At 50.7% G+C, this 24,814-nt stretch overlaps 1 protein-coding gene across 2 annotated transcripts in view; it reads left to right on the forward strand.

Annotated features, from left to right (window-relative positions):
* The first annotated feature begins 15,671 nt into the window (after nucleotides 1-15,671).
* Nucleotides 15,672-24,814, forward strand: part of LOC116481044 (keratin, type II cytoskeletal 5) — a 28,644-nt gene continuing 19,501 nt past the window's right edge. Inside the window, exons 1-9 of one of the 2 annotated variants that reach the window (XM_032173671.2) lie at nucleotides 15,672-16,324; nucleotides 16,899-17,113; nucleotides 17,904-17,964; nucleotides 18,075-18,170; nucleotides 18,312-18,476; nucleotides 18,834-18,959; nucleotides 19,209-19,429; nucleotides 20,236-20,270; nucleotides 20,804-21,505. In XM_032173671.2, coding sequence (XP_032029562.1) covers nucleotides 15,770-16,324; nucleotides 16,899-17,113; nucleotides 17,904-17,964; nucleotides 18,075-18,170; nucleotides 18,312-18,476; nucleotides 18,834-18,959; nucleotides 19,209-19,429; nucleotides 20,236-20,270; nucleotides 20,804-21,138 — 1,809 coding nt within the window. In that variant the 5' untranslated portion in view covers nucleotides 15,672-15,769 and the 3' untranslated portion in view covers nucleotides 21,139-21,505. Of the gene's footprint in view, nucleotides 16,325-16,898; nucleotides 17,114-17,903; nucleotides 17,965-18,074; nucleotides 18,171-18,311; nucleotides 18,477-18,833; nucleotides 18,960-19,208; nucleotides 19,430-20,235; nucleotides 20,275-20,803; nucleotides 21,506-24,814 lie in introns of those variants that run through there. The other variant, XM_032173673.2, reaches the window with a different exon arrangement.

The raw sequence follows: 24,814 nt of genomic DNA on the forward strand, positions 1-24,814 counted from the left end.
TTAATCTACATTATAAACATTTTCCCCATCCCTTTATTAAATTTAGACCAGAGCTGTCCAGTAGAAATGCAATGAAAGCCACAGATATTATTTAAAATCTGCTAGTAGCCACATTAAAGAAATAGATGAAATTAATTCTAATATATTTGACATAATATATAGAAAACACTATTCTTTCAATAGATAATCAATATAAACATTTTTGATGATATATTTTACATTCTTCCATTCTGAATCTTCGATATCCAGTACGTATGACATATCTAAGCTTGGACTAGCCATATTTCAAGTGCTCAGTTAGCCACATGGAACTAGTGGCAGCTGTGTGAGGCTGTGCAGCTCCAGACAATCAACCAAACGATAAATCAAGCTGTGATTTGTAGTGCTTGCCAGTTCGCTTGGGGTAAATTCTCCCACAAAGGTGATTTCAAGCTACCAACGTGATGTCACTGATTGCAGGCTGGAAAGAGATGTGAACACCATGGTATGGGATTTCTGCATGTAGATTCAATAAATGTCAACAACCACAAGAACTTAGATAATAGTAAAGTATAATAAAATTAGAAAATGATGAGTTTTAAGCATTTCTTCCCTTTGTTTTTAATGCAATGTATTTAACTATAATTTTACATAATTTAATTTGAATTATGGCTATGTTTAATAACAGCTCACAACGTCCTTGAAAATTTAACAATTGGCTTTTGCAAACCCTTTCAGTTTGCTCTACCACAACAGTAGTCAGATGTAAGAACACAGGGAGGTCTTCAAATGAGACGTGTGGTTTTTTGGCAAGGATCAAAATGGGATTTATGTTTAGTGAAACTTAACAGACATTTATTGAGGTACCATCTGGCACAGGGATGATGCTGGAGGGTTGGCGCAGGACAGGGTGGATACAGAATGAACACAACATGATTCTGGCCCTCAGAGGTCTTGAGATTCTAAGGAGGCACAGATGATCACAGTAATAATAATATGTGCAAGTTAAAATGGTGGCCCTGAGGGTTGTGGATCCCAGAGGTGGCAAGGTTAAAGGGCATTTGGGTTCCAGATCTGGCTCTGTCTCTAAGTCACTGCCTCATTTTGCCCTCAGTTTCCCTGCCTGTTAAATGAGGGGATTGAGCTGGGTGAACCCCTAGGTTTCCGTCCAGCCTCCAAGGTGGGTCTTCCAATGTAGCAACTGAAAAGGGTGGCTTTCTGGATTAAAGGGCATTGGAGCTGGGTTTTAAAACACTGCCTTCTCCAATGTCAGGAGCTGTGAAGGTAAAAGGGGCAGGAACATGAAAGAAGCTTTGGGAAGATGAGATCCCTGGGCTGAATGCAAAATAAAGAAGGAAGAGTAAAGGGGGTAAGTACCAGAGTTTTAGGGGTAGGAGTGATCTTAGAGTTTGTCTAGAGATCTACTAGGCCGGGACTTCAGTTTACAGATGGGGAACCTGAGGCTTAGAGACGTTAAATAACTTGCCCCAGGTGACGCAGCCAGAGGGTGGCAGAATCAGGTCCGCATGACTTTATATAGATAAGGATATGTGCAATGTATGCTTTTTATGCCCAAATTCACACCTTCGGGTGGCTATTCCAGATAACAACTTATTTCTAAATGTTTGGGTCTAGGATAATCATGGATGAAACCAAAACTAAAATTTTTCTTCTTATATGAAGATGGTTGGGTCCAGGATACTCAAAAGGATGTCCTGAGAAAATGGCATGGAATATGGGGCAAATTCTGTGAAAATGCCTAAGGAAAACATAAAAACTGATAAAGCTGATAAAACAATTTGCTTACATTAGCCCCTGAGAAAGGTTGAGGTGTTTGGGTACCTCAGCTTTGCATCTGCTGTCAGGAGGCCCCAGCAGCTTCTTCTTTGCATCTGAACACTTAGCCCAGCTGGCCTGGTGTTAAGCAGAACACAGTCAGCAGGCTGGGAGCCCAGGCAGGCCTATCCCCTCCATGCACTGAGACAAAATCTCCACTTCTAAAATGTCTCCAGGCCAGTGGCTCAGGAGGTTTGAGTCTCCCACAGACGGACCCAGTAGGCCAGGCTCAGTTGGAGATTTTAATTTTGGACTCATCAGAGTTCCAGAACTCTGGAATGTGGCAGCATGGAGAGAATTCCCGGCTCCTGGCCTGCAGCCTGCCCCTTTCTCTTCCTACCCCTGGCTTTGTCCCCTCGCCTATACAACCGTAATCTGCAGACAGCCTAGAGGTTGCGCCCAGCATCCGGCAGTCTGCTCTCCAGAGAACAGGCCTGAGCGTGGGCTGGGAGTCACTGGGGAGGGAGTGCTGGGGTTTTAGGTAGCTGAGCGGGTCTAGAAGGGGAGTGTGGCCCCCATGAGCATGGCCCTTGGCCGTGCAGACTCCTCACTCTGCAAAACAAGGGCAACTAGAAGGCCCAAGGCAGGGGCCCCTCTTGACCAAGTCTAAGGGGACTTTGGAGACAGCACCCACACTTGGGACACCAGCTGGGGGAGAACCAGGCACCCAGGCCAAGCTTCTGCTGTCAAAGGACAGGAGGACGGGATAGGAAAGGAGAGGTGCAGAGCCCTTCAAGGAAATGGGAATGGGAAATAAACACGGAGATAAACCTTGAAGGTGGGAATAGTGATCATCGCTATAGTTAATTGAGGGTTTCCTGTGTGTCAGGCCATGAGCTACGTTCTTTAAGGATATTTCTTATAAAATCCTCAACAATCCTATTAGCACCTGCCCCCACCAATTTATATTAATAAGGAAATTTAGGGCCAGAGGGACTATGAAACATGCTTAGGGCCACCAGGGTGAAGTGGCCGGCCATATTCTTTCCTACCTAGGGGGAGAGAAATTTTACTGTCTCCCTCTCATGTCCCAGATCCGGCACCTGAAGACACAGGACCAAGTCCTGGAGTAGCAAGGGTCCTTAGGGCTTCCAGAGAGGAGGGGTACTCTGTGTGGGGCCAACAGTAAGGGTCTGGGAGGGAAAAGGTTGAAGCTGGAGTCAGCCTTTGGGACTGGGCAGGAACTGCAGAGATGGTAAAAAACAAGCAAGGGGTCCAGTGACCCAGGGAGGAGCCAAGTGCGTTAGGGTGAGAAGCTTTTCAGGTATTTGTCCCAGGTCTTGCCAGAGGGCGGCGAGAGTGGTTCCCAGCATCTCTCTGTAGGCAGCACCTATCACAGGTGGGGTGGGGTAGGGTGGGGCACCACAGCCTTCTCCCCGTTCCCTAACACACCCAGGCCGAACCTCCCACAGTCCCTGTTTTGACGGCTTGGTCAGAAGCTGCAGTTTGCCACACTCACCCTCTCACCCTCTGAGGACTGTAGTCCAACTTTCCAAGTGCTCATTTGTGGTTTCCAGCCCCTCAATGGTGTCATTACAGAGATTCCCCCATGCCACCCTGACTCTGCGTCAGGGGTGTGTGTTCATCCAGGCACACAGCCGGAGACTCAGGTTTAAGGCGGCCCAGGCGTGAACCCTGGCCCCACAACCCAGCCCTCTCCTAAGTGCTGCAGAGGAGGTTCCTCGTGCGGAGGGAGAAGAGGCCTGAGATCAGAGAGCAAGGGAAAGGCTTGGCCTTCCAGGCTGGAGAATGAACAGGGACCCAGGAAACAGGAAAGGTCTATCTCTAAAGCTACTTACTCAAAGGAGGAGCCCAGAGCTATGTTAGAAGGGGTCTGGGGCCAAGGCTTGAGGAGGGGCAGAGGGGAGGGCAGATGTGGTAAAGCCAGCTCCCTGGGCAGAAAGGGTATGCTGCTGCGGGCACACAAAATCACTTTAGGTTGCATGGCACAGCCTGTGTTATGGTCATGGCATGATTTTGGTGTATATTAGAAGATATGTAAGTCAGTAGTTAACAGAGTTTCCTTGTCAAACAAATATACTAGGTCAATATGTAAGCCAATTAAACAAGATACATATTAAAGAAAATAACAGGACAAGTGGTTTGTGAATACAGGCAAACTTCTGATGTTGGCCCCTGAATGACCGTAGCTTGGGAAATATTTGAGTCATATAAATGTGAAAGAGGGCTGAAGGGGCACCGCTGGAGAGGCCGGCAATGCCAGACTGGGCTTGCGTTTGTGGCAAGGGCTGCAGACACTCCTGAGGGCTGTGAGGAGCTGGGTCAGGAAGCTGCCGGTGCAGACAGCCTAGGATTTAACCATGTCTTCTCCCTAGGAGTCAGTGTCCTTGGAGTTGGAGGAGGGAGACCAAGAAATGCCCACAAACACAGAAATATTTGTCAAGGAGGAAGAGGGTCTGATTCTCTTCTGTGAAACTCCACAGAGTGGAACAACAACGTGGAAGTGGATGTTAAAGGTAGGCAGATTTCAACTCACAATGAGGAAGAACACGCTGGCCGTGAGAACCGCCAGCAGCTGCACTGTGGGTCTGGTGTGTGCGTGGTGAGCTCCATTTCGCTGGTGCCTCCCAGCAAGCACAGTGCAACTGTGGTGCTCCAGGAAGGGGAGGTGGAAGGGAGACACAGCCACTCTGCTTTCAGAGGCAGGTGGGGGAACATGTCTGCGACCAGGCGGCCAGTGTCACTTATGGCCCAGCCACGTGCTGATGAGAGATGCTTCCCAGGCTGGTTAAAGGCCAATTCTGCTTCAGAGCAAGATGAATAGGAATAGGGAGTATAGACTCTGAAGCCTGATTGACATGCTCCTGCCCTCAGCCCTCAGGAGGGTTTTGGAGACAGCCTGCCTCAGCCATCTTAGGATTCTTGTCCATGGAAAACAACTGCAGGCTGGACCTGAGCCGACAGGAAAGAATACTGGGGCCAACCTGCTGCCCAGCCCAAGGCCAAGCTGGGCTCTGGAACCTGACCGAGGCAGGTAATCGATGGCGCTGGAGGCCTTGGGAGGCACCAGCCCCACTGACTCACAAGGTGGGGCTCAATTTGGTAATGTGAACCCCAGGATTGGGGGTTAGAACTCCCATGTTGGATTGGCTTCCTCAGGGAGGAAACTCAAGGTCTTGTCTACTCTTTCCCTTCCACTTTCATCTAGAGCTGTCCCCCAGCAGTGGGACCCGCCATGCTCATTTCTTGGAGGGGAGTGGGGAGGGTGCAGGCTGTGGGAACCCTCGCGAGGGTGTAGGGTGAAGTGCAGGACAGAATTCCTGAGCAGCCCAAAGCTATTTTCAGATCAACTACTTTGTCTTTAGATTGTGCTCCCTGCTGAGGTCATGGTGAGATAAACCTATGTGGCATGCCCCTCTTCTCCTCAATGAGTAGACTCTGTCAAGATTCTACACAAAGGATGCCACAGTTCTCTGCCAACTAAGAAGGCTATGGGGCCTTGGGAAGATGGACAGAGTCCATTTCTTTCAGGCTGAGCCTTCTGGGACTGCCTGGGGGGGAAGGTGTGCATCAGGCCTAGCTTTTCACTGCCTCCCCACAGGAGCCGGGCCTCTCAGGAAATGTCTACATTTGTCTGCCAGGGCAACGACCTCAGAGAAATCCCAGTTATGGTGTCAAATTCTAGGACAGACACATGCCTCACCAAACAGACTATTCCCTGCAAGCTGCCATCTTGCCTTCCTTGGCCTTTCCAGAGTGAGAACCTGTACCTAGCAGCCAGCGATGGGAGAAGAACCAAAAGTGGACAAAAGCAGCAATGGGCGGAGCCAGTTGCCTGGGAAATGAGGCCACCGAGCTGCTGGGAGACCAATCCCCTCCACAAACCAGGAGAAGGCTGGGAAGGTGGGGTGCGCTTCACCAGACCGCAGGGTGGAGCAGGCATGGATTTGAGGGCTCACTGCTATCAAAGAGTACCCAAAGGGTGGGTCTAATTCCAGCCCCACTTCTTCCTCCCCTCAGCCAGACAGTGAGCACCTAAGCCTGGCAGTCAGCACAGGGCACAGCTCCTGCTGAGCCTCGAGGCAAAGGAATGTGGAGGGATGGGGAGAGGAAGTTGGTACTGAGGAAGGTAGACTCAGGGACCAAATCCACAGTGAGCTTTCGATCTGAGACCGGTCGACAAAACCCTCAAACACATAGAGATGCTGGGGCAGTAAAGCACACGTCCCGCAGAGGGTCCTGGCAGATTCCCCAGTGGATGGTGAAGGCTGCCTGCTCACTTATTCCATAGACCTAGTCCAATGCCTGGGGCTACACAGTGGTGCTCAGTGAGGTCTGTGGGGTGGGCAAGTAAGTGAGGTGAAAATTGGTCCTCAGGAGGAGGCCACCTTTTGGAGGGAGCTTCCAGGAGCAGAATTCATCATGAAGGAAGGGCAGGGAGGGCTGGGAGGCAGGGCCAGGGGAGGAGACCATGAAGGTGTGGAAGAGGGTCTCCTGAGTGTGGTGGAGAAAGAGAAGGCTCCCTTGGCCGCAGCAGAATCTAGATAGAGATGGTGTGTCTAGACATGGTTTCTTGTTCTTGCTGTAGTAAAGTTACCCTAAATTCTGGTAAGATGGCACAGATTTAAGATGTGACGGATCTGGAGGTCAGAGTCTCTCTGGGCAAAAATCAAGGTGCTCGCAGTGCTGACTTCCCCTGGAGAACCTGGGGTAGTCTGCTTCCCTGCATGTCCAGCTTGTAGAAGTTGCCCACATTCCCTGGCTCATGGCCCTCCTCCCTTCATCAAAGCCAGCAACAGGGGATCAAGTTCACCCCAGATGGTGTCACTCCAATCTTCTGCTTCCCTCTTTCACATTTAAGGACCCTTGGGATTATATTAGGCCCACCCAGATAATCCAGAATAATCTCCCTATTTTAAGGTCAGGTGGTTAGCAACCTTCATACTATCTTCAGCCTTAATCTGTCTTTGCCATGTAACATAACAGATGTACAGTTTCTGGGGATTAAGATGCGGTCATCTTTGGGGGCTATTATTCCACCTATCATAGATGGTAGGAGGGTTGATGAGGAAGGGGGACCCAGAAGAACGAATTGTTGAGGATAAGGCCAATAAGAAGCTACTGTGCATTCCTGGGCAAAGCAGGGCCCCGCTTCACCAAAGGACTGGGGCTAAACTTGGTTCTCAGGGTGAGAGTGAGATCATTTTCCAGATTCAGAACAATGGAGCCATGTTGTATCTGAGGACTTGCATACCATGACGTGTTATTGTTCTTTGCTGAGGGCGGCGTGCCAACCTGCAGGAGGCCATGACTGACACCAGAGTGAGGGGGCTCAGCCCTCAGGGATGCCCAGGTCAGCTGTCCAAGAGGACTAGACAGGTCATGGCATCTGCTGCGTGGCGTCAGTGGCTGCTGAGTGTCTCCCTAGCCCTGGACACTGAGGCCCTCCCTTCCAGGATGGCCTGGGGATGAGGAGGCTGATGGCTGGGTCAAGCCCTCAGAGCAGATTGAGAAACTGGCTGGGACTCCTGGGGCAGGTGGCTGAGGAGGGAAGCAGGGCATGGTGGGGGCGGGGAGAGGGTCATGGTGAATGGAGCTTTTGTTCACTCCTTGGCACAGCCTTGCCTGGGAAGGCTGATGGGTAGGTGGAGAGCATTTGGGGATCGTAGATCCAGAGAGCTCGCAGCTGCATCTTGCAGGGGGCATTGCAGCATTGATGACCCTAGTGGCACCCCTAGAATTTCTTCCTGGGTAGGGCTTGGGGCTTAGAGGTTAGGAGGGGTGGTGGTGTGGCAGATCTGTGTCAAAGCTGGTTTGTAGAGCAGCATACCATTTTGTTTAAGTGGTGTGTCTATTTGCGTGACTTCAGTATATGGGCTGCGGATGTCGCTTACAGGGATACTGGCTATTCAGGGGCCTCTCAGCACTTCCCCTTCTGTGCTGATTGACAGCATAAACTCTAGGAGCAGCCAGACCTGGGGTCAAATTCCAGTTTTGACAAATATTATCCATATGAGCTTAGGTAAGACATGTTCCTTTCTGAGGTTCAGAAAACGGGAATAATACTAGTGCTGATCACCTGTGGATGAATAGTAAGTAAGAGAACGCATGCTACATTTTGGCACAATGTCAGGCACACAGTAAGCACTCAGTATCCATTCACTTCAAAGAAGGGCTGGAGGAAATCAGGTCCAGTATCACCTAAAGCAACGAGGCTACATATCTCAGTGAATGGTGCTAATTTCTTTTCTAAGTGGGGCAGCCTCATGCAAGGAGCTGGTCAGTCTCTATGAGGCCACAGGGTGGTTTGGCCCATCCCAAACGATCCAAAATGCCAAATAATGCTCAGGCTGGGTTATTCTATTTCATACCCTCCTGGTCATGGCCTCTGCTCATCCCGAACAAAGTGTTGCAGGGCCCTGTTTGAGTGTCTTGGCCATAAGTGGTTGTGGGGTTTGGAGAGGGGAGGAATAGAGGGAATTGCTGAAGCTTGGGCCAAGACACTGGGCTACTCCCGAGGTATTAGGAAGTATCAGCAGTTGTTAGCCACGTCTCAGGCATCTGGAAGGACTGCCCCAGGAGGCATCTGGGCTTTGCCCTGGGCCTAGTGCCAGGGTAGGAGGGAGATGGGTGTCAGGCGATCCCCAAGCTTCACCCTTGAGGACATTGTATAGGATTTTATAGGGAACCCCAATCCCCTGAGTCTTGCCCCAGAGTCTTAGTGGCCCTGCCCTGGGTTCTGGCAGTTCAGAGAAGGGAGGGGGTCTCCAAGGGCACCTCCCCTGTCTATACTCCAGGATAGGGGTCCTCTCTCTTGGGGTTGCTGGAAGATGTTGAGGTATACTGACTGCTGAGTGGTATCTGGGGTCCTCTCTGTTTGCTGCCTTCACAGGCTGTCTGGAGATTGAGGCCTCTGCTGAAATCGTCCTCTTCAGAGTCAAATCACAAGTCCTGCACTGAAAATCCAAGTGCCCACAATGGTGATGACAAGGGCTTTTGGAGACACCCTTGCCTGGGCTCTGTCACTTGCCAGTTGCTTACCCTCTCTGGGCATCAGTTTCCTCATCTGCAAAACAGGGATCATCATAGGCCCACCCCACGAGGCTGTGAGGAGTAAATGAGTTGATACATCCAGAACCATGCCTGGCTCACGGTCAGTGCCACTCAAGTGTGGCGATTGCTGTCATCTTTCACAAGCCACAGAGCACATCGGGGGCACAGGCTCATCCCACGCTGTGAGCTTTTTGGGGATCATGAAATCCAGAACTTCAGAGAGACAAGCTGCCTAGAAATCATCAGCTACATCTCCACATCTCCCCCATTTGCAAGAGACTGCCAGAGAAGGCATCTGGGTCCTTGTTTCATGTTTTGTGCCACAGAAGATGGGAGTGGGGAGGCACGGTGTAGGGAGGGAGGGAGCAGGTAGAACCAGCACTGAGCACTGACCCTCTAACATTAAATCGGGAACCGGCAGGCATGGGGTTGAGGTTGTGAAGGGATCCACCTGGCTGGAGAGTGGAGGTGAGGCTGAAAGGCCCTGGGGACCAGGGACTTGTGAATGAGCAAGAAATAGTGGGAGTCCTTGACAACTGTTTCAGAGGATGTGGGTTTGACTGGAGGCCCAGCCAAGCACTGTGGGGCTCTGGGCACGGGCAGAAGAAGTCATGTGTGAATTCTCACACTTTATATCAGCCAGTGGAGTAGAGGCGATCAGCGTCTGCAGACTGGTGGGACCTCATGGCCTAGAGCAGGCAAATGCTTTGGAGGAATAGGCTTCGGTGCTAACTTAGGCTTGAAGGCCAGTCTGCTCCCTGGAAAGACCCAGACCAGCACCTGGACATGAGGGCTCTGGACAGGGGAGGGGTGGGGAGCAGTAAAACCACCCTCACCCATCACTGTCACCTGTCAGCCCTGTCATGCACACAGCCCTTGGGAAATGGCTCTCTGAAGGGGACTGAGACATGCAGCCTTGGATTGGGAGACAAGTAGGCTCTTGCCTGAGGCCCAGATGGGCAGTGCAGGGCAACAACAGCATGTGGGACAGGACCAGGACCCAGGCTTGGCTCTCACCTCACCTTGCGGAGGGCTTGGCGTTAGGCTCCACCTCCCTGAACTCAGCCTGTTCCTCTATGGATGGATCACTGGGCTGATTTTTTTCTCTGAAACCAAGTCAGGCCAGCTTCCCTAACCTGGCTCTTGCACAGTGACCCGTCACTGTCAAGTGGTGTGGGCCACCGTCCTGGGTCTGGTAAGGAGATCCTAGAGGAGACCCAGCCCTGTTCGCAGTCCTGGAGTCTAAGGGAGGACATGGGGAAGGACACAGGGTCACACAACCAGAGTCCAGAAGTCCAGTGCACAGCATCTGCCTTGGCCAAGTCACACAGGTGGAACAGGACCTGATTCAGTGAGTGGCATGAATTGAAACGCTCCTGCACGCTCTCTTTTCTCAGTTGCTTTTCACACTGCGTCTCCCTTGGAAGAAGCCTTAACCTGTTTTCACAAACCCTCAACAGTGATCGTTGGTCCAAGTGGACAGTGAGCAGGTCAGTGTTCACATGTGCCCACGGAACGTGAAGCTGGGAGCTGCGAGTGTGTCCCGGAGTCTGAGGGAGGAAATGGGGAAGGACACAGGATCACAGTCTCACATAGACGATGGGACTGGGGCTAGCAAGGTGTCCCCTGGCCTTGAGGACTGTGCAGATGCCGAGTGCATTTCCTGAGGGTGGCCCTGGGAGAGGTAACAGCTCCAGCCTCAATGCTGTGGTTTACTTTCTTTTCTCCCCCACCATATTACCACTGTCTGTACGGATTCACCCCACCTGCCCTCCACCCATGATCAGAGCTCACCTGACTCACCCCACCTGCCCCCCACTCATGATCAGTGCTCACCCAAAGCAGGAAAGCCAGATGGAATAAGCCTCTGTCTCCGGCACTTGCTCTCCCTCCCAGGACCAGGAAGCCCTGAGCCAAACACAAACTCGGAGTGGGGCAGCTGCAGCGTCTCTTCTGCCTCCCCGTTCCCAGTTGTGGCTACTGGTGAGAGAACAGAAAGTAGCAGGGAGAAATGGAACAGGGGGTGAGTTGGGGACATCAGCAAGCTTCCTTCTGCACCTCTGATCCTGCAGGGATACAACCTGGTGTAAATGAGTCGTGTCTCTGCCTCTCTACTGAAGAGGGAGGCTGCAAATCCCCAGAGTATGGGACACAATCACACCTACATTGGACGGCCACGCTGAGGAAGTGCTAAGAGCCCTTCTTTGCACGCTCCAGTTTCAGATTCATATATGTAAAGTGTGAAGGGCAGTGCCTGGCACATGGTCACTCCTACGTACGTGTTTATTTAAAAAATAAAACCACCCTCTATGAGAAAGCAAAGTGCAGAGGATTTTGCTGTATATCCTTTTTTAGTCCGTCTGACTAATTAAAGTATTGGTTGATTTCCAGCCCATAGTTTCAATTAACCAAGGGGGATTTTCAAAGAGTTTGGTATGCCATGAGCAAAACACCTTTCATACGAGGGAAGAACATTCCTCAGACTTGCAGGGGCCTGCTGGAGGGAAGCGGAGGGCTCTGCTCTGCACCCTCTCCTGCCAGGGCCAATCGGCTGCTGAATCTAAGGGATGGGGGCCAAGGCTGCTCCCCACAGCCCCCTGCAGGCCTGCCCCTCCCTTCCTGCTCAGCCCCAGCCAGCTCAAAATTAAATTCCAGCTTGCATGGCCCCTCCAATGAGCCCAGGCCCCTCCCTTCTCTCCCAGCTCCACAGGGCAAAACTATGCAGTGAGAGGTTGGGCAACTTGTTCAGGGTCCCAGACCCATCCAAGGACTGGGTCAGGACCAAGACATGGTCCGGAGTGGCGCCACATGCTTTTGCACCTATGCTGTGACCCACAATGTGTGCAAAGCCCGTGCACAAGAAAAACTCAACTCCAGGGGGTCACTTGTCACTATGACCTCAATAATGGCAGCAGGGACTCACCTCCAAAAGGCTTCTGAGCCAAGGCTGAGCAGGTGCTTTACTTCTGGACATTTGCCTTTCTACCTAGTCTGGTTTTCAGACTGGGGTCTGAAAGCCCTAGAGACATTGGGCTGTATGAGGGAGGGGGTAGTGTGTCCAGCTCTGCAGATCCACAAAGTGGCCACTCCCCTCAGGGCCCTGTGATCCTGAGAATCTAGCTAGGACCAGAGCTGGGACCCAGGTTGGGATGGGGGCAAGATTCCGCTGGCTTCCCTCAATTCCCCCCGAGGCTAGGGCTTTGTGAAGAGTTATCTGGGGCTGGCCCGCTGTTCCATCTGCCCTTCCCCATCCCGTGAATCTGGCTGCAGGCTCCCTGATGGGGCTGCCAACCATAGCCCAATGAATAGGGTGACTCACACCTCAACTATTGCTCCCCACTTTTTGTGCTGAACAAGCATGAGGTGGAAGGGCTGCAAAGTTGAGGGCCTTAAAGCTTTCTTTCTCTCCTGGAGGGGCCTGGGGGCTGGGGTGGCACATGCAGGCTACTTGTTAGTGGGCTCAGATGCAGCACGCCCTCAGAATAAGGGCGAGGGGAGAAGAAGGATGGAGGGAAGCCTAACGAATAAAGAATCCTAAATGCTAGATTAAATCCTAAATCCTAAACACAGAGCATACCCAGTGTGAAGGGGACAAGAGACTCATCCTGTAGACATGGACTCAGAGACAAAAGCAGATGGATAAGACTCTGGGACTCAGCATAGGGCTGGAGGATTCACAGAAATATATGTGAATATATATAATGTATATACATTCTGTTATATATAATATGTAGATATAGGTTGGTGCAAAAGCAATTGAGGTTCTTGCCATTGTGGGCTTCACATAACAATCTGGGGAAGGAGTGGAAGAAGAGGATTTTGTGTCTGTCAATTCACTCCAAAAAATATCTGAACACCTCCGGTGCCCAACGCTGGGCTGAGGGTGTGGGCCACGCAGAGATGTTCCCTAACCTTGGAGACTGCCCTGTTGGGGGAGACTTAGAGGATATGTACAAATGCTGTTCTATTGAACATGTTCTATTTATCACGCTCTATTAAATGTATCTTCTACTAAAGCCCTACAGATTGGAGTGGAAGCTCTGAGGAGAAGGAATCCTGGGCTGGGATGGCAGGATTTGCCTAACCCTTGTTCCACGAATGGATACCACCCTCTGCCTGGTGTCTGTGAAGGGCTTCTCCATGTATGAAATGCTGACCCGGTCTCTCACACAGCTCTGTGAGAGAGGTCAGGGCAGCCAGCTTACTGTCCCTTCTCTGATGGGGAGAGCAGCAGGGCGGGCCCTGCATTGTCTTCTGCTGACGAGGAAAGCAGCACCCAGAGGAGAAGCTGAGCAACATGTCCCACCAAGCCTGGGAATTGCCTCTGTGGGGTGCCCAGCAGAAAAGCTCCCCGGTGAGCCTAACACAATCCCTCCCTTCCTGCCACAATGAAATTCCAGGCTAGGGTGGGGCTCTCCTGAGCTGCAGTGGTGCTGGTGCCCGGCTCCCCACCGGGAGCGGCTCCATTATTTATACCTGTCCAGGTTTGGCATTGAGGGAGGGGCTCCCCTGCCTGCTCACAGGAGGATTCCCATGAAGCTCGGACAGAAGAGTGCTGCTGCTTCTCCTGTGGAGCACCCACACGCTCCCTGCTCCCGTGGAGCATCACACACTCACCGTTGGTCCCTGGCATATGGATCTGAGCTTGGCACACTCTAGCAATCCTCAGACTAGCCAGAATGCATTCCTGCTCTGCCAAGTCCTCTTTCTTCACAACACAGCTGGGAGGAGAATGAATGGGGAGAAGAGAATGTCCCAGTGTCTCAGGAGGGGTGGGGCTTCCCTGAGGGCAGTGAGGCCTGTACCCGGGACCTGTGAGTGTATGAGGTGGTGGGGACACACCCCGATATCGATCTTCGAGTGGAGAGGAAGCATCCCACTACGAGTCCTCAGACACTTGCTTCAGGCTTGGATCTGTTCTGTCCTATCAGGAGCCGAGGGTCCCCTGGTATGTCTCAGGCCTCCAGGACACTCACATCTGTTCTCCAAAAAGCAACCAAATGTGAAAATGGTGAGCTCAGCACAATTCATCTCTGAGGGTCTCAGAAATGCTCCAGCCAGGGAGGCCACCCAAACCACTTTGCTCAAGACCTGTAAGACCGGCTCCGGCCATTGGTCTGTCTGCCGAGATTGACCTGTCAGCTGCTTGCTCATCGCAGCCCTCTAGTGAGAAGTCACTGTTTCAGCTGATCCTCAGCACCAGGGAGTCATTTTCCCACAGCCTTGGCTTCCTTGTGGCCAACCGCAGGCCCTGGTGAGAGATTCCTGAGCCTGGGTCTGGTCCTGTTCTTCTACTCTTGAGAATATAGCCCCTCCTCCCTGAAGTTTTGAACCCATCCCCATTGCATTCCTACCTCCAGCCTCGGGCCACAGGCCTCCCCCCCCCACCCCCCGCAGCTCTGAACGGCCCAAGCACTGTCCTGCCTGAGAGCCCTGCTTCTATCTTAGGGGATGGCAGAGAGGTGGCCCCACTCAGATCTGCTGCCAAAAAGAGTGGGTGTGGTTTAGAACAGACGTGTGTTAAAACCTCATCAGAAACCCCCTTTCCTCCACCTGGTGCCACAACCCCCCAGACAAGTTTTGCAGAGGGGATCTCACAGGGCCCTCCCTAAAGCAACTGGCAGATTGTCATGCCAGCTGCCTGGGCCCACAGGCCTGCTCTGGCTAGCCTTTCTGGCAGGACAATCCATAGACTCAGAATCCCGTTTTCCATTGCCTTGGCCCTGAAGGAGACTTTGGGCTACAGCATAGAGAAAGCAGAGCAAGTCCCGCTGCTTGGAACAGGGTGGTTCGCCGTTATAACAGGCCATCAGACTCTCAACATGTTCCTGATGAGATTAGAAGCTCCTGCAGGTATGTGTTTGTGGCGGCCTTCAGCCTGTATCAACACATATGATGACTCATTTCTTCCCTAGTGGAATAGAGTTTGCTGGAACACAGCTGGGGGGCTGGGGAGCCAGCAGAGTAGCTGCCCCTGAAGAGAGACGCTATAGCCCATGAGTCTCAGGGGTTTTTTAAGGGACTGCATGGGATCCCTGGGTTTCCTCAGCCCCCCACAATGTCCTGCCCAGGCCAAAGAGCACGGAAAAGGTCAAAGGGCAGAAAAAATGCTGAGTTAGGAGGAGCTGTGGAAGGATAAACCTGGCCCTAAAGAGGTCAAAGTGGTTTATAGGGGGCGCTGAGGGCCTCCCACATTCTCTGGCCTAAACCTTGCAGGCAGAGCTGCCCAGTGGGCTCTGGGATAGCTGTGCCTTCCTTAAGAAAGAAATTGTGCAGTAAAGGATGAAACTCTATTTTCCCTCTAGCACATAACCAAGATATAACGCTACAGATTGCCTTTCCCAGAGGGGAAAACCCTGCAGCAATCTGCTGCCTGGAAAAGTGTAAGAGCAGATCACTGTGGGGAATCGTTTGCCCCCCGCTGATGGACAGCTTCCCCAAGCTGGAAGGGCAGTGCTCAGCATGTACTGTACTGGGATGGTTGTCAATACCCGTCGTCCTGTAAGAGTCCCCAGGACACTGGCCATGCCAATGCCCCCTCACTTCCTGGCGTCCTTCTTGGGCTGCTCACAGCCCCCAGCCTCTATGGTGAAGATACACTTGCTGGCAGCGTCACCAACTTGCTGCCAAGAGATCAGTGCTGCAAGGCAAGGTTATTTCTAACTGAGCAGTACCTGCCAGGAAGAAAGCTTTTGCACCCCACACCACTGTGCAGGTGTGACGGGTGAGCTCACAGCTGCCCCCCAGGCATGCCCAGCCCACTTAATCATTCACAGCTCGACAGCTCTCTCGCCCAGCCCAGTTCTGGAGGGGATAAAAAGGGGGCATCACCGTTCCTGGGTAACAGAGCCACCTTCTGTATCCTGCTGAGCTCTGTTCTCTCCAGCACCTCCCAACCCACTAGTGCCCGGTTCTCTTGCTCCACCAGGAACAAGCCACCATGTCTCGCCAGTCAAGTGTGTCCTTCCGGAGTGGGGGCAGTCGTGGCTTCAGCACCGCCTCTGCCATCACCCCGTCTGTCTCCCGCACCAGCTTCACCTCTGTGTCCCGGTCCGGGGGTGGCGGTGGTGGTGGCTTCGGCAGGGTCAGTCTTGGGGGTGCTTGTGGAGTGGGTGGCTATGGCAGCCGGAGCCTCTACAATCTGGGGGGCTCCAAGAGGATATCCATCAGCACTAGTGGTGGCAGCTTCAGGAACCGGTTTGCTGCTGGTGCTGGAGGTGGCTATGGCTTTGGAGGTGGTGCCGGTAGTGGATTTGGTTTCGGCGGTGGAGCTGGCGGTGGCTTTGGGCTCGGTGGCGGAGCTGGCTTTGGAGGTGGCTTCGGTGGCCCTGGCTTTCCTGTTTGCCCTCCTGGAGGTATCCAAGAGGTCACCGTCAACCAGAGTCTCCTGACTCCCCTCAACCTGCAAATCGACCCCAGCATCCAGAGGGTGAGGACCGAGGAGCGCGAGCAGATCAAGACCCTCAACAATAAGTTCGCCTCCTTCATCGACAAGGTGAGCTACGATCTTTTGTAAAAAATCACTGTGGGTCTGAAATAAATGCCAAAGAGAGCGGACGAGGGAAGATGTTTTGACTTTGTGCAAATACCTTTATAGCTGTACAGTTTCCGTTTGTTTCTGTGCCCTGGATTTGTGGACACGTTCTGAATTAGACTGGCAGCTGGGAAGGGAGAATTATTTCTTCCCATTCAGAGGTTAACTCACAAGGGCCTCTTGACAACTATTGGACAGAGAGATGAATTCCATGCCATATATAATGGGGCTGACTGTACAGGAAGGCAGACAAGTGGATGGGCAGCAGCCTGAGTGCCTTTGCAGCCACCACTGAGCCAGGACACACTCCAAGCAGCACTCCTAGTTCTTTCTGTGCCCTGGATAGGTGTCCTATCTCCCCCTGGAAAAGTGAGTTTGGGTGCCTCAGTCTGCACCTCCCCTCCTGGGGCCCAGGGCCAGGCACGGTGCACAGGAAAGCTTTAGAGGGACAGAAAGAGGTGGGAGGCACCTTAGTGAATTGATCATAGAACATGAAATCCAAGTTTCTCTATCTTCAAACTCTGCTCCCCTCCAGGTGCGGTTCCTGGAGCAGCAGAACAAGGTTCTGGACACCAAGTGGACCCTGCTGCAGGAGCAGGGCACCAAGACCGTGAGGCAGAACCTGGAGCCATTGTTTGAGCAGTACATCAACAACCTCAGGAGGCAGCTGGACAGCATCGTGGGGGAACGGGGCCGCCTGGACTCGGAGCTGAGAAACATGCAGGACCTGGTGGAAGACTTCAAGAACAAGTGAGTTGGGGTGGAGGGTGGACACAGGGGAGGGTGGTGTCTTCTTGGCACCAGATGGGCTTCGTTACTAGTCTACTACCATGCCTTCCTTGGGGGCTGGGAGGATGTACCTTCCATGGACACCTGCAGTACTAAAACAAACAAACAAATACACAAGCAAGGCTCACGTTTAGAAAGTTCCAGCCCCAGGCTCAGGCCCTCTGCAAGGAACTTAGCCAACAGCCAGAGCAACATGCTCTGTACCGTTGGCACTACCTGGTGAAATCTGCCCTGATGTAAGGCTTGCTCTCTGGGGCTTTCCTCCCTGGTACATGGGCCTTTGGATAGATTTGTCTCAAAGCAGGAGCTGGTGACATAACCCAGCTTGGTGGCTCAAATAATTTCTTTAGTCTTATGAACCAGCAACTAGGCTGCTAGATTTAATTTTGTTTCTTTTCTTTTCTTTTTTTTTTTTTTTAAGCCTCTGAAAGCTCAAAAAAGAACACTAGAGAAATTGACTAGGTAATGCAGTTGGGGAGAAGCGGCACAGCTTTTCTCCAGGAATCTGCTTGAAACAACTGAATTAGAGCAATAATAGAATTATTATATGGTAGGCAGTTACAGAGAAAGCAGTATTTAAATGGGGAGGGACCTTGGCCAGAGGTTCATGCTACCAGTGTCCCCTCCCTTTCTGCCTATGAGGAGAAGCCCCTTCCCACTGCAAAAGTGGGCTTACAGTTGACTGCATAATAAAGACCCCTTACCTGTTGCTCATCCTCTGACAAACACTTCCCATCCCTTTCACCACCAGGTATGAGGATGAAATCAACAAGCGTACCACTGCTGAGAATGAGTTTGTGATGCTGAAGAAGGTGCGTGTGGGTGGGAGAGAACCAGCAGCCTGCAGCTATGCTCTCTAAGTGTGGAGCTCATTTAAGTAGGGTGACGGTGTGTGCAGTGCCAACCATCCCTGTTTCCCCAGGATGTGGACGCTGCCTACATGAACAAGGTGGAGCTGGAGGCCAAGGTTGATGCACTGATGGATGAGATTAACTTCATGAAGATGTTCTTTGATGCGGTAAGAAACTTGTCTAAATGTTTCACATGGGTGGGTTTTTTTCCTCAAGTTGTCATATCACAATGAGTGGAAGATTTGAATGGAACTGACATTAAATAACATAACACAGAACCAGATGACCGACTCCAAATCTCCCTGCAGGAGCTGTCCCAGATGCAGACGCATGTCTCTGACACCTCAGTGGTCCTCTCCATGGACAACAACCGCAACCTGGACCTGGATAGCATCATCGCTGAGGTCAAGGCCCAGTATGAGGAGATCGCCAACCGCAGCCGGACCGAAGCCGAGTCCTGGTATCAGACCAAGGTGGGTGCTCTGATGACTGTCTCCCGAGTGAGGGGACACATCCATGTCTAGGATTCTAGGCCATGACGACACTAAGAATGGGGCTCCTGGAACCTGCTGAGGTCCATTGGGATGCTTTATAGGAATGGCCTTGTGGACAATTTCCATCTAAACCCAAGGACCTGAGAAAGAGTCTCACTCTGAATCTCACACCAGTGTCTCCAGGAGAGCAAAGGCACTAGACTAGCTCGACCTTGGAAAAGCCTGAACCAGCCCCACACTATGTGCCATCACTTAGTACTCACTGCCTGTGAACTTTGGGAAAGTTCTTCCCATTCTCATATAAACAGAATCTTTCCTCTTTCCTGGCCACATCAGTATGAGGAGCTGCAGCAGACAGCTGGCCGGCATGGCGATGACCTCCGCAACACCAAGCATGAGATCTCTGAGATGAACCGGATGATCCAGAGGCTGAGAGCCGAGATTGACAATGTCAAGAAACAGGTAGGGTGAGATTGAAAGAGGGCAAGGAAGGGGCCTGAGCTCTAAAAGGGACACCTATTTTGTTTTATTTTGTTTTACTTTTGCTAAACACACGCAGCTAGATCCGGTACCAGTGTTTCAGCGTCCCGCCACCCATGATGTACTGGTTTCTCTCTGGGATTCATGATAGTTTGGTTTGCCTGACCCAGAATCTCAGAAGGAGACACCTCAGGTCCCAAGCAACCCCACTCTCCTCCTTTCTATCTGTAGTGCGCCAATCTGCAGAACGCCATTGCGGATGCCGAGCAGCGTGGGGAGCTGGCCCTCAAGGATGCCAGGAACAAGCTGGCCGAGCTGGAGGAGGCCCTGCAGAAGGCCAAGCAGGACATGGCCCGGCTGCTGCGTGAGTACCAGGAGCTCATGAACACCAAGCTGGCCCTGGACGTGGAGATCGCTACTTACCGCAAGCTGCTGGAGGGCGAGGAGTGCAGGTGAGTAGACAGCATGAACTCAAGATGGCCCTCAGTTGATAAAGCGAAGCTGCTCTACTGTGGGGTGTACGACACACATACATGTGATCAGTGACTTGTGCATGATAATGACACATTATCAACACTATTTCAGTCTGACTCATGGCCATATAGCTGACCTCAACTCACTTTTCTGATCTCTTTTTCCCCACCAGTGTTCCTGGGCACTGGCTGTCCTCCAAGCACCTGAGCAACTCAGCAAACATGTCTTGACACTTGTGCCTTTTCTGCTTTTGCCCACGTTCTTTGCTCAACCTGAATATCCACGTCATGCCCACCTCCATCCACTCTTGTCCTCCAGTACCCCTTCCTTCAGGAAGCCTTTCATGTTTACTCCAGCTGAGTTAAACTCACCTACCTTTGGATTGTCAAACTACTGTTTGCTTCAACCTCTGACACTGCCCATTGCCTACTTTCTGTTGGAGGAATTTCTGTCCGTGCCAAGTTCTCTCACAGAATGTAACTCCTACAAGGCAAAAACTGCTTTCAACATAATCATATTTCCCAAATCTTTTATACTTTCCCTATAGTGGGTGGAGGAGAATGTGAATTATAATTCTTTCCTAACAACTTGTTTCTAGGTCAATCCCTCTTCATTGGAAAGTCCCTCCGGAGAGTTCTCCCTTCCTTTAACTTAAGCAGCTTTTGGGTGTACAGACTCCTGGCTTATGGAATGAACTCGAATCATGAGGATGGGAGTTAGCCACATAGACTAATACTGTCTTTTGGGGAGCTGTTAACCTTAAATTCAATTTTTCCCCTTTCAGACTCAGTGGAGAAGGAGTTGGACCAGTCAACATCTGTAAGTAGCTTTGAACAGACATTAACAACGACAATAATATGGGATATATTTAGTGCCAACTCAGAATTCTGCTGTTTCTAGATCCAAACTTTTCCCATCCCAGCATATGGTTATTTATAATAATACACTTAGTAAGGTGTGGGTGGTGGACGGGAAGGACAGATTGGGACAGGAAACAATGTGGCTCATGTCTCATCTCTTAAAGGGTAAGCCATACATCCTACGCTTCTTGGACCCTGCCTTGCCCCTAGTACCTAGCTCCCCCTAGTACCTAGCTCCTCCCCTCAGTACCTAGCTCCCCTCAGTACCTAGCACCCTGTAATACCTAGCTCCCCTCAGAACCTAGCACCTTGCCTCTTACACCCACCCACTTTTTTAGGGACCTTAACTAAATGACAGTTCTTCTGGGCCTTGTTTGCTACTCTGTAAAGGGAGCCCAGTAGAGTGCTCCAACACCAGCAGATCAAATAAATGGGCCATGCAAGATCAGTGTGGCAGATGGTCTCACTGAGTCCTCCCTCCTTTCCCTGCAGCTGTTGTCACAAGCAGCGTCTCCTCTGGATATGGCGGTGGCAGTGGCTACAGCAGTGGCCTCGGTGGAGGTCTTGGCGGTGGCCTCGGTGGAGGTCTTGGCGGCGGCCTCGGTGGAGGTCTTGGCGGTGGTCTTGGCGGAGGTGGCAGTGGAAGCTACTACTCCAGCAGCAGTGGGGGTGTTGGCCTAGGCGGTGGGCTCAGTGTGGGGGGCTCTGGCTTCAGTGCAGGCAGCGGCCGAGGCCTGGGGGTGAGCTTTGGCAGTGGCGGGGGTAGCAGCTCCAGCGTCAAATTTGTCTCCACCACCTCCTCTTCCCGGAAGAGCTTCAAGAGCTAAGAGCCTGCTGCAAGTCACTGCCTTCCAAGTGCAGCAACTGGGCCCATGGAGACTGCCTCTTCTAGGCAGTTGCTCAAGCCATGTTTTATCCTTTTCTGGAGAGTGGTCTAGACCAAGCCAATTGCAGAACCACATTCTTTGGTTCCCAGAAGAGCCCAATTCCCAGCCCCCGGTCTCCCGTGCCACAGTTCTATATTCTACTTCAAATCAGCCTTCAGGTTTCCCACAGCATGGTCCCTGCTGACACGAGAACCCAAAGTTTTCCCAAACCTAAATCATCAAAACAGAATCCCCACCCCAATCCCAAATTTTGTTCTGGTTCTAACTACCTCCAGAATGTGTTCAATAAAATGCTTTTATAATATAACCTGGTGTGCAGAATTTTTTTTTTTCTTCTAGGTTTACAATCAGCCTAGAGATACCATGAGGGTCAGTCTACCCAGATGTGATTGGTTCTTTTGATGATTCACAGGGAGAATGGGATAACATTTAAGGGAAAGTGGCTATCGGGGGTGGCCCAGAGACTCCAAGAAGCACAGAGATTGTAAAGTCTCTACAATGAAGGAGTCTCTGGAGGGCATTAATGGGCATGTGCATTGTACTGCAATTTAGACAGATTTTAGAGCCTTTTGTTAAAGAGGGCCCTATGCAAGGTGAGATGATTTGCAAGTAGCAGCATATTTGGGCTTAAGTAAAGTTTGTAAATGAAGAATATGTTGCCTTCAGGACCTCAAAAGACCTAAAAGATGTTGGGCCTATTGTAATATTGTGGGCGCTAAGATGCTCAATAGCTATTTTTTGACAGTGTCAGGGATGGAGTAGCTCTTGGTTTACCAAATAATTTCTGAAATTTAATGGAGGTTGCAAGACTTTGCACGACCTGTGGGACAATGACACATCCTTTTTTTCTGAGCTCCTTGGTATCTATATGTCCTGAATGAGTGTATCAAATGCATCTCTTTGGAGGAGGATTCAGTAATGTAAATCATATCTGTGCTCCTGGAGAAAGTCAGATGCATTTAAGAGCTTGACTGCGGCTGGGCGCGGTGGCTCACGCTTGTAATCCCAGCACTTTGGGAGGCCGAGGCGGGTGGATCACGAGGTCAGGAGATCGAGACCATGGTGAAACCCCGTCTCTACTAAAAATACAAAAAATTAGCCGGGCGTGGTGGCGGGCGCCTGTAGTCCCAGCTACTCAGAGAGGCTGAGGCAGGAGAATGGAGTGAACCCGGGTGGCGGAGTTTGCAGTGAGCCAAGATTGCGCCACTGCACTCTAGCCTGGGTGACAGAGCAAGACTCCGTCTCAAAAAAAAAAAAAAAAAAAAAAAAAAAAGAGCTTGACTGCAAAAATTGCATGTCATGGCAGGGCTGTTGAGGCACTTCCTGAGTATCTGGGAAAGCTGCGTCGTGCCCCCTTGGTGGTGAAGCGAGTTGTGACTAAGAGGCTGTTGCAATGGGCATTCAACAGAATATTTGACAGCCAAATCCGTAAGAAGGAAATATCTACCAGCTGCCAATTGGATAAGTCAATAATTTCAGTAATATTGGGTATGGAGCCTTAGTAGGCATGACCATGACATTATGGTTGTGGTAATCCACTGCGAGGCACCATTCATTTTTCCCCAAGTTTGAAAATAGGCCAAATTAGGTTGTTGATGGAAAAATAATGGATATAACAACCCTTCTCTAAATAGATCCTATTTAACGGGCTTCACTCCTTAAAGGTCCTGTTTTAATTTACACTGGGGCATATTAACCATTTTAAGTAGGGGTTGGGGAGGCCCATGGTGTCCATTTTGTCAAACCAACTTATAAATGCCAAGGACTTGATTTAATTTTAATTTATTACTTATTGGGTCAGACTGTCCATGCCCACTGTGGGATACTTTAGAGGATGCTATGATCGTGGGAAATTTAAGCAAGTCAGTAGTTCTGCTAATTAAAGTGAGGCATGCCTGTTTGTTCTCTATTTTGTGTTCCATAACTTCCCCAAGAGTACAGGGGTACCTTGTTTAAATTTAATAGGATCCCCAGGTATAAGTATTATTTGAGCTTCAGTATGGATTAAGGCCATGAAGAATTGCCAATTATTGTATGTCAGCAAATGTGAAAGTAAATTCAGAATTTATGTGGTGGAGACACCAAGACAATCTGCACACCTTTTTATCTTTTAGATGTATAAATTATTTTAGCCAATTGTGGATTTCCAATTGTATCAAATTATGGACCTTTGTTTTAATTTTTTGTTTCTTCTCCCTGTTTTCAGATTTCTCTCTCTCTCTGTCTTTCTTGTGGTTTCTGAATATAATTTGGCAGGAGAGGAATTCTCTCTACTCTGCCCATATTTATATATTTATTCCTCCAAGGAGCCTCAAATCTGTACTGTCAGGGCTCGAGGCCTTCCCCATGGAAATAGTTGAATTAACCCTTTGGCTGTGCCATGTGTGTTTTTCCCTATAGCCCAGAGGATGAGGATCTTTTCTGGTAACAGAGGCATAGGCGGCAGCAGTGGCGGCAACAGCAGCAACAGCAGCCAAGGCATTTTACAGGACTCTAGTTAGTAAGCCCTCTGGTTTTTTGTTTTTTGTTTTCCTACAGAGTTTTGCTCTTGTTGCCCAGGCTGGAGGGTAATGGCGCAAACTTGGCTCACCGCAACCTCCACTTCCCAGGTTCAAGCGATTCTCCTGCCTCAGCCTCCCCAGGAGCTGGGATTACAGGCATGTGCCACCATGTCCAGCTAATTTTGTGTTTTCAGTAGAGACAGGGTTTCTCCATGTTGGTCAGGCTGGTCTCAAATTCCTGACCTCAGGTGATCCGCCTGCCGCGGGCTCCCAAAGTGCTGGGATTATAGGTGTGAGCCACCGTGCCTGGCCACCATCTGTTTTTAGGAGCGTGGCTTCAGCATGCCATGTAGTAACTGCTCTTCTTCCACATGAGTGACCACCAGAAGGGACCACATATCAGTCTTTTCCCTGAGAACTCCACAGAATGAGGGCCAGCACCAGCTTGAGACACACAACCAATAGTCACGGGGTAAGAGCCATTCCCCTGAGCTTAGCATCAGTCCCAGTTTATGCTGGAATCAAGAAATACAATTCAATATGGGACATACAGATAGGTCTGGACTGAGGAATATGATCCAGGGCCTCCTTAAGAGGGCCCCCAAGCCCATACTCATGTCCTTAAATGCCAATTTTTGAAACTTCTGACTTGGGTCAATTAAATCTATAACAGAGGCTCAGCAGAACTCAGCAAATGCAGTGCAAAGCAACATAGCTCAAAGTGCAAGTTTGCCAGCAGGCAGCAACACAACTCAAAGAGCCCCCTAGTCAGCACACAGCAGCCCAGAGCAAGACAGCAGAACCAGACTGGAAGCCAAACAAGAAAGAAAAGACTCTGGTGGTAGCAGTCATCATCTAGACATCTAGCAGGCTCACAGTGCTGATTGTCATGATCACCTTCCAGAGGCAAGATGGACAGCCACACAAAATTTCATTTAGCTATTGAGACTGACGACATCACACACACACACACACACACACACACACACACACACACACACACTCCAAGAGGGGATGAATGGATATTTAACTCAAATGATAAGGCTTTCTGAGGAAAGCAAGGCAGGATTTCCAAGCTGGTCCAAAAGTGGCTTGAGTGAGCAGGATTTTTTATG

Source organism: Hylobates moloch, unplaced genomic scaffold, assembly GCF_009828535.3.
Source record: "Hylobates moloch isolate HMO894 unplaced genomic scaffold, HMol_V3 SCAFFOLD_13, whole genome shotgun sequence".
Classification (NCBI taxonomy): domain Eukaryota; kingdom Metazoa; phylum Chordata; class Mammalia; order Primates; family Hylobatidae; genus Hylobates; species Hylobates moloch.